Source organism: Ursus maritimus, unplaced genomic scaffold (assembly GCF_017311325.1).
Source record: "Ursus maritimus isolate PB19 unplaced genomic scaffold, ASM1731132v1 scaffold_22, whole genome shotgun sequence".
In the NCBI taxonomy this organism is placed as follows: domain Eukaryota; kingdom Metazoa; phylum Chordata; class Mammalia; order Carnivora; family Ursidae; genus Ursus; species Ursus maritimus.
Window position 1 is genome coordinate 23,441,989 of NW_024424675.1, and position 9,553 is coordinate 23,451,541.

At 46.9% G+C, this 9,553-nt stretch overlaps 1 protein-coding gene across 2 annotated transcripts in view; it reads right to left on the reverse strand.

Annotated features, from left to right (window-relative positions):
• CDK5RAP1 (CDK5 regulatory subunit associated protein 1) overlaps nucleotides 1-3,614 on the reverse strand; it is a 31,392-nt gene extending 27,778 nt beyond the window's left edge. For both annotated transcript variants that reach the window (XM_008703200.2, XM_008703199.2), the window contains exons 1-2: nucleotides 3,471-3,614; nucleotides 441-755 (exon numbers count right to left, since the gene is read on the reverse strand). In XM_008703200.2, coding sequence (XP_008701422.1) covers nucleotides 441-732 — 292 coding nt within the window. In that variant the 5' untranslated portion in view covers nucleotides 733-755; nucleotides 3,471-3,614. The remainder of the gene's footprint in view (nucleotides 1-440; nucleotides 756-3,470) is intronic.
• Between the last annotated feature and the right edge of the window lie 5,939 nt (nucleotides 3,615-9,553).

A 9,553-nucleotide genomic window follows, 5' to 3' on the forward strand; every position in this document is an offset into this window, starting at 1 on the left:
CAAGCATGCATAAGTGGAGGAAAAGGCAGAGGGAAAGGGAGAAGCAGACTCCCCGCTGAGCACAGAGCCTGACGCAGGGCTTGATCCCAGGACCCTGAGATCATGAACGGAGCAGAAGTCAGAGGCTTAACTGACTGAACCACCCAGGCCCCCTCTTTTTTTTTTTTTTTAAGTAAGATTTTATTTTTAAGTAATCTCTACATCCAACATGGGGTTTAAATTCACAACCCTGAGGTCAAGAGTTGCACACTCTACCAACTGAGCCAGCCAGGCACCCACAAGTTTCTTTATATTGTTACTTGATGAAGTCTGACAATTCTATAACCTAGCCTTCCCACCCTATTAACCCTCTGCAATAGACGAATAATTAAGAATCAGGCTGTGGATGCTGGAAAGGAGCAAAGCAGGAAGTCTGAAGAGAGAAGAAAAGTAAAACCAACCTTTTCTTTGCCTCCCTAAAAGTTCATCCACTGTGAGATAGGGGGGTGGGTCCTCCATGTCTGGCTGCTCTTGAGGAGCTGAAGCACTTCTTAAAAAATGTTGAAAAGTCGGCCCATTGGCCAGCCTGGAGCTGAAATCCTTCCGAACTCCATCTTCCTGCTGCCTCTCTGAACTGGGACATGCAGTGCTGGGGACACCACTATGTGCCCTGCAGGTCCTGAGCAGCAGCCAGGATACGGAAGCCAAGGGCCCCCACCTCTGTGCTTGCAGAACACACTGTAAAGGATGCATGGCACTAAATCAAAGCCCAAAGTCTGCAAAAGAATAACAGGTATCACCAATATTTACTGAACACTATTACAGGGCAATGCTGTAAGCACATCCAGTATATTTACATTTAATATACAAAAACCCAAGAAGAAGATATTCTTAATATTATCTCTATTTTACAAGTTAAAAAAAAGAAAACTGGGGCAACTTGCCCAAGATCACACAAAGGAGTGCCAAAGGTAAAAGATACAAATCCAGGTAGTTTTCAAAACAAAGGGGTAGTAGAGATGAGATGAGATGGTGTGACGAAAGAACAAAGAAGCACCTTGTGCCAGGAAGTTTCAAGGGCATTAACTCTTCACAGCAATCCTCAGCAAAACAGACAACAGACAGTGCTATTACCCCCATTCAGAGATCAGGAAATAGACACAGAGAGGCTGAGGAACTTACCTAAGCTCCCTCCTAAGCAACAGAGCCAGGACTCAAATGAAGATCTATATGACCACAAAGCCCATGCTCCTAGCCAACTTGCTAAGTTGCCTCCTGTTACTATGAAAACCACTTACTATCTGAGGGCATCTTCCTTTGAGTTTCTTCAAATGTAAAGTATCTAACATGGGGCACCATATGTCTGATCAGTGACTCCTACCCTTCAATAATCTTGAATTGCTGCCTTCAAACTTTCTAACCAGGCCCCTCTCACACATAGCTGGGGGGATGAAAACAGCACAACCTTTAAAGAAGGCAATTTGCCACTTTCCATCAAAATTACAAACATACAAACCCTTTGACCAACCAGTTCCATTCCTAGATATTTACCCTACAGATATGACCCATGTGTAAGGATATCCAATGCAGCAGTGTTTCTAACAGCAAAGGAATGGAAAAGATCTAAATGTCATCATAAGGATCCTATTTAAATAAGTCATGGTACATCCATGCAATGGGATAAAATGCAACCGTTAGAAAGTAAGGCTGTATCCATACATGACAAAAACAAGGAAACAAAGTGCCCAATAGTATCTACAGTATGCTATACTTTAATCTGCAGGAGGAGCACAGAATACTAAGGTACATACTTGTAAATGAACACAGTATCTCTAGAATGCATAAGAAACCGTGATTGCCTCCCAGGAAGGAACCTAGGTGACTCAAAGTACAAGAGATTGGGGCGCCTGGGTGGCACAGCGGTTAGGCGTTTGCCTTTGGCTCAGGGCGTGATCCCGGCGTTATGGGATCGAGCCCCACATCAGGCTCCTCTGCTATGAGCCTGCTTCTTCCTCTCCCACTCCCCCTGCTTGTGTTCCCTCTCTCGCTGGCTGTCTCTATCTCTGTTGAATAAATAAATAAAATCTTTAAAAAAAAAAAAAAGTACAAGAGATGGACACACTTCCCACCACACATCCTCAACAGACCTCACTGACTGCCTCACTCCATTTTGTACAGATCTTCACTAGCTTCTAGGCTTTTATACACACTTTTCTCTCTGGCCACTATATCTTCTCTCTGACTCAGCCAACTGAGTGCTTTCAGGTCTCTGCTTCCTCCTAGAAGCCTGTCCTAGCCACCATTCTCAAAGTCTAGGTTGGGGTCCTAGGTTCCCAAAGCCTCTTTCTAAGCTCCATCTCAAGACTCATCACACTTGGCTGCTAATTACTACTTACACTTCTGCCATCCCTTACAGGCTGGGAGGTGCCTAAAAGCAGGGAACAAATCTCATCCATTTGTACATCTTCGACAGCTCCCATTCAGTAACTGGCTCATGGCAGGTGCTGCACATGTAAAATGAGCAGATGTAGCCTGTTACCTCTCTTACTCGGTCACCTGCGGTACATGCTACCAGGACTTAGACAGCAGAAATGCTAACCTACATTCAGTATCACAGAACAGCCTTTAAATGTGAGCTTTAAAGTCACCCTTTTCTGCTCCTTGCTTGCTGTGTGACCTTGGGCAAGTCAAATTCCTATCTATTAGCTGCCAATTCCATACCTGTAAAATAAAGATAAAGGTAGTACCTATGTCCCAGAGGCATTGTGAGAATTAAAGAAGATATTAAAAACCCAACGTGGCACAACTAAGTCTTCAGTAACTGCACACTTGCAGCCCGCACTCGCTTTCATGGGAGATCGAGAGCAATCCGGTTAACGGCATGGACTCTGGAGTCAGTCTGCCCCAACTGCTGCCCAGCCAGGTAACCCTGGGCACCTGGGGAGCTTCTTAAATTCGGGAAGCTCCCATTTCTCCATGAGCAAAATGGGGACAATAGTACCTATCTCCATGTCTGCTGTGAGGATGAAATGCGACAATGCAAATAAAATGTTTGCATAGCACAACGTAGGAGCCACGGGGGGGGGGCGGTGCCTCAAAACTTGGTAGTCTGCAATACCGACGAGACAGCAGCCTCATCTCAACAGATGTAAACCTAAACGATAAAACATCCCAAACATTTTGCGGGGGTGGCTACAATGCTTCAGGCGCGGTACTTAGCGCTTCCCGTGGATTACGGTATTTAATCCTCACCGCGACACTGTAAAGCAAGTTCTACCAACCCCACTTCACGGGTGACGAGGCTAAGGCTCGGGGGCAACGGGGATGACGTGCCCAAGGTCAAAGGCGAGTAGGCAGCGGGGCTGGGGCGCGAACCCCGACAGTCTGACTCCAAGGCCCGCGCCATCCTCCCCTTGAACACTGAGCATTTGCGGGGCTCCGTCGCCCTGCGGCCCCAAGCACAGACCACCTCCGCCAACCGCACCGCTCACCTCCCGCTACCCGAGCTCCCAGCATCCGGGAACCGAAGCTCTCCTCAGCCTCCCAGGATCCCGCCTCACTGTTCCGCCGCAGAGCGCGCACACGAGCGACTTCCGTTCCGCCGCGACTTCCGTTCCGCCACGACTTCCGTCCGGGCAGTTCCAGCGGAATGGTTTCTCCCAGTATGGCCGGGTGGGTACCGGTTCCCGGCTTTGTGCAACCGCTGCTACGCTGACCTGAGTCCTGTGGCAAGTCCCGTGCTTGGAACGGCGTGAGTGCGAATTAATGTGCTCGAAATGTAAAATACACACCGGATGTCGAAGAAAAAGTGCAGAATAGCTCATCAGTCATGCTTATATTGTGTTGAAATAATATTTAGGATATACTCGGTTAAATGAATCTAATTTAAATTAGTTTCACCTGTTTCTTCTTATTTTTTAATGTGGCTACTGGAACATTTTAAATTGCATACCTGGTTCACGTCCTCTTTCTACCGGACAGCGCTGCTCTATAGATTAAAGACTTCGCATTCGCTGTTCCAGCCTGGACGCCCCAGCCCCCCCGGGGTGGGAGTGATAGATCCATAGTTCAGTTGCTTACGGGGCACCTCCTCTTGGGTATCTAATAACTGACTCTAACTTAATACAGAACTCTTCATTTCCATATTCACATCCTCACCCAAAACCTGTCCCTTCCCAATCTAGACCATATCGGTAAATGGCCCAACCATCCTCCCAGTTACTCTAGGAGAAACGGAGGAGTCATTTTTTCCCCCTCTCCCTCAACCTCTACATTCAAACTGTCAGCAAGTTCTGTCCGCTCTAACTCCAAAATGTCTCAAATTTACCCACTTCCCGTGCTACAACTCTAGCCCCGGGCCACCATCATCTCATCCGAAACTACTGCGATAGCCAGCGAACTGGTTTCCTTGTTTCTGCTCCTTCCCCTTGTCTCCTACAGACTATTTCCCATAGGGAGCCTAAAAGAACTTGTTTTTTGGGGGCACCTGGGTGGCTTGGTGGGTAGGGCGTCTGCCTTCAGCTAAGGTCATGGTCTCAGAGTCTTGGGATCCAGCCCCATGTGGAGCCCCACGTTGGGCTCCCTGCTCAGCCGGGAGCTTGCTTCTCCCTCTGCCCCTTCCCCCCATCTCTCTCAAATAAATAAATAAATAAATAAATAAATAAATAAATAAATACCTTTAAAAATAAAGAGACTGTTTTGACTTTGGCTTTGACTCAGATCACATCAGTCTTCTGCTGTAAGCTCTGGGTGGCTTGTCATTGCCATTGCAATAAAATCCAGACTTCCTACTGTGTCCTAGGGCCTGCATGATCTGACCTCTGCTTACTTTTACTTCCCCAATTTACTTCTCCTAACATGTTCTCTCTAGTTGACTACACCTCAACTCCGTAACTTTATTTTGTTCGTTCAATAAATACTCCAAGCCCATATTTATATCAGAGTCTACTTACTATTCTTTCTGGAATGCTTTTCCCCCCAGATTGTTTCTTGGCTGGCCCCTTCTCATTCTTCATGTCTCAGCTTAAATACCAACTCTTCAGAGAGGCCCTCCCTGACCACCCCATATAACCTGCTTCCATCACTATCACATCATTTTCTTCACAGTACTATCACTATCCAAAACAATGACATCATTTGTTTAGTTGCTGTTGCCTCTTCCCCAGGATCGTAGCTCCCTGAAAGCAAGGACACATTCTGTCTTGTTCGTTGCAACATCCTCAGGATCTAGCACAGAGCCTAACTCATGGAAGGCCTTAATAAATAGTTGTTGAATGAATAAATGATTGCATTATATTTTAGTTTGGGTTCTCCAGAAACAGACCCCAAGATAAGGATTCCAGTGCAAGTCGGTGGTCTCTGGAAACCCTAATAGGGTAGTCAGGGAATGAGACAGGGTAGGGGTGATAGCCAATAAAGAGTGTTACCATGAGGAAGTGCCTGGGTGGCTCAGTCAGTCGAGCCTCTGCCTTCGGCTCAGGTCATGATATCAGGGTCCTGGGATGGACCCTGCATCAGGCTCCCTGCTCAGCGGAAAGTCTGCTCCTCCTTCTCCCTCTGCTCCTCTCCCCCCACCCCCTGCCGAGTCATGCTCACTCTCTCTCTCTCCGTCTCATTCAAATAAATAAATAAATAAATAATCTTAAAAAAAAAAAAAGAATGTTACCTTGGTGGGCATCTGGGTCTTAATTCTGTTGGGCAGTTCTGGGAAACTGTAGTATACACACCTCAGAATTATTTCATCCAAGAGGAGAGGAAGCTAGAGTAGTTCTGTGTTAGCAGTCATGGTAGAAAGTTGCTCCTGTGTGTGTTACCTCCTCAGCACTTCTGCTCTGTGCGTGGAGGTCTGCGGTTTGGAAGAAAGCCCTGTGTCAATAAGGTGTAGACACTGGCCCCAGCATTCTGAATCAGTAAGACTTTGGGGTCCCTGCTGCAATGACTTCTTCAACTCCTCATTAGAACTCTATGAGGTTATTATTGGCTCACTTTAAGGCAAGAAAACTGAAAATACAAAAGGTGGTCAGGTGCAAGCTGGCACAATCAGTACATGGCGGAATTGGGATCCACCCTCAGGCCGGCTGACCCCAAGGCGCTATTCTTACCACTGACTGACTAAATGAAAGTCAGACTGGCTGGGTTCCCACTAAGGCTCTGACACCATGATAGCCAAGGCCAAGTTAATCACCCCTGCTGATTCCCAGTTTCTTTGCCTATAAGGTAGCTGTGGAGAATACACTGCATTGGGAGTAAGAGGATGGAGAGACAAATAAGGAGAGCATTTAGGAGGCTGTGGCGGCTGCCCAAAGATCTTGGAGTCTGGGACAATTGTGCTGTCTTGGGGCAGTGAGGATGATGGAAACAAACCTGGATTTCAGGTGTGCGAGACACTGGACTTAAGCTCATCTCCTTAGATGACTGCTGGGTGCCAATTCAGTAAAAAATACAAAGACAAACACAGGCCAAAAACTGTATTATGGTTCGTAATTTTTCCTGTGGGTTCTCCAGATAACCTAGAATGTGATCTGATCATTTAGGGTAATTATCAGTACCATGAAAGTACAACATTTCAGAATTCCTGGAAAATGCTTAAACTCTAGAGACAAGTTCCTGGATGCTCTGGGATCTAAAGACTCCAGCTGGAAAAATATTCAGGTCTACTGTGAAGTTTTTTTACTGCAAAGATGTCCTGTCCTAATGTGGCCATGGGGGAGGGGGCAGCTGTGCCACACAGAGCCCCATTATGGTGACAGCACCTGCATCCAATATGAGTTATGTCAGGGGCTGGGGCGGGGGGGTGATACCTTCCACACTGCCAAAGGGGACAATGCCCCTTCTCCTTCCCTGGTGACCATCAAGCACGGGCCCTGTCCTTCCATCTATACCAAATCCCTGTTTCAGGTCCTGCTTATGGTATCATCATGGCCCTCCCCTCTTTACTCTCAGTCTTGTACTCTTAGGGTCTCAGGAGAGAGGAATTCTGAGCTGGAAGGAAGCCATTGTGAGAGGTTCCAATGTGAGAGTCAGGGAAAAGTCAGGGTTTGAACCCAGGTTTCTAGGGCTCTTAGAACTGGCTCTTTCAAATCTGGCCCTTCCCCTAGCAGCCCCCCAGGGAGATGTCACCTTCCCCCTTTGTGGTCAGGGCAGGAGGCTGCAATTCTAATTCCCATGGAATGAAGCTAGCAGCACGAGGGGTGTTCTCTGTTATGCTGCACCCCCAACACACACACACACACACACACACACACACACACACACACACTCAACATCCGTTACCAACATCCCCTACTGTCCTGCCCCACACCCATACCAGGCCACCTGGGAACCCAGGACCATTCCCTACCCCCACCCCTGCATAACAGCTCACCACATTCCAACCACAAGGGTCTACATTTAGTTGCCATGTTGTAGAGTCTTAAACAGTGTTGTGTCTTGGACAATGAAGGTGATGAAAACAACCCCCCACCCACCCAGATTCCAGGAGTTTAGAAGCCCCTTTGCTCCATCTCACCTCAGGATCTCTCCCCTAGGATGCCATTCACCCTTGCACCTAAATCTTACTGGTGGGTGATAGTTGTGTTACTGAGCTATTATTCCTCGCCTTCCCCTTCCCCACCGATGGCTCAGCTACAGGACTTGTCTTGGCCAATGGAATGAGAGAAGACATAATGCAGACAGAAGGTGTAACTGTGCTTGTGCAGTTTGCTTGTCTTTGAACTCCAGTGACTTGCCAGGAGAAAGGAACATGCCCTGAGAGCTGATGTCCCATCATCCTGGGCTCCAGAAAGAACATAGAGTAGACTTGAGCCCAACCCAGAGCCTGAGCAAAGCCACCCATCCAAACCCAGCTTATAATGGTCAAGCTGCAGTCAACATGCAGCCCCGGGGGCATGCAAATAAATGCTTGTGGCCGTGGCCACTGAGGTTGGGTTGGGTCCCCCCCCCCATAGCATTACAGCAGTGGGAGCTGATTTTTAGCATACTCCTTTAGAGGAACACTAGCTCCCATGTCTCTTTTTGAGAGAAACCTCCCCTAAGCCCCTAGGGTAGGTCATGTCCCCATTGGCCCCTCTGCTATTTCCATGTCTGCTCAGTCTGTATCACACATATGATTGTGGGAGTGCCTGCTGGATTTCTGTTCCCTGTGCCTGGGGACCTGTCAGTCTTGCTCTCAGCAAATCAGCTCTTGGCCCCAAGAACTAGCACAGAGAAGGCATGCACTAGCTATTTCTCAGATGAACAGTGAATTGACAGATGGATGGGCAGATGGATGGATGCATAGGCAAGGCTGGAATATCTCTGCTCACCTGCATCTCCCCAGGCTTCCAGAACTAGCTCTGACTCTGGCATGGTATGTGACTTCACGTGGGCCTCAGTTCCCTCATGCAGAGGCTTGCTTAGAACTGCTTTGTTTAATACAAGAGCCACCCGCCACGTGTGGTTACTGTGCACTTGATACGCCACTAGTGTGAATGAGGAACTAAATTTTATTTAAGTTTATTTCATTTTAATTTAAAAACTGACACTATTCAATTATTGGAAAATCTTACTACATTTGGAACAACTTGGGCATGTGAATCTATTTTTTCAACCATAAATTTTATGAAATATAAATATAAATCAAGAATTTCCAATTGGGACGCCTGGGTGGCCAGTGGGTTAAGTGTCTGACTCTTGGTTTCAGCTCAGGTCATGATCTCAGGGTCCTGAGATCCAGCCCCGCTTCGTGAGCTCTGTGCTCAGCATGGAGTCTGCTTGAGATTCTTTCCCCTCCTCCTCACTCCCCCTCTGTTCCTCCCCCTGCTCACGCACTCTCGCTCTCTAAAATAAATAGATAGAATCTTTAAAAAAAAAGAAAAAGAATTTCCAATGAAAATCTGGCGCCCGAATCGAGATGTGCTGTAGATATAAAATGCACACCAGATTTCAAAGACTTAGTATAAAAAAAAGTAAAACATCTCAATAGATTTTTATACTATGTGAAGTGATACTTTTGACACATTGGGTTAAATAAAATATATTATTAAAATTATGCTCGGGGTGCCTGGCCGGCTCAGTCGGTTACACATCTGCCTTGGGCTTGGGTCTTGATCCCAGGGTCCTGGAATCAAGCCCTACATTGGGCTCTCTGCTCGGCAGGGAGCCTGCTTCCCCCTCTACCCCACCCCCACTACTCATGCTCTTTCTCTCATTATCTCTCTCTGTCTCTCAAATAAATAAATAAAAACTTTTAAAAAATAAAATAAAATTATTCTCACCTTTTTACTTTTTCAAGTGTGGCTACTAGAAAATGTTTAATTACACACGTGGTTCACATTATATTTCTAATGTATAGAGCAGGGCCAGGACGTCTCCAAGGTGCACATGGCTCTGAAGCGAGAAACACCTGGTTTGAGTTCAAGCTCAGATATCTCAGAGCTGTGTGACTTTAAGCATGTCACTTTCCCTCTCTGAGCCCCAGTTTCTGCACCTGTGAAATGGAGATCATAGGTGTGGGGTGAAGAGCCCATGTATGCAGAGTGCCTGGCAGAGAGCAAGCACTCTCCAGTTATAAGCTCTCATTACTGTTGTCACAGAT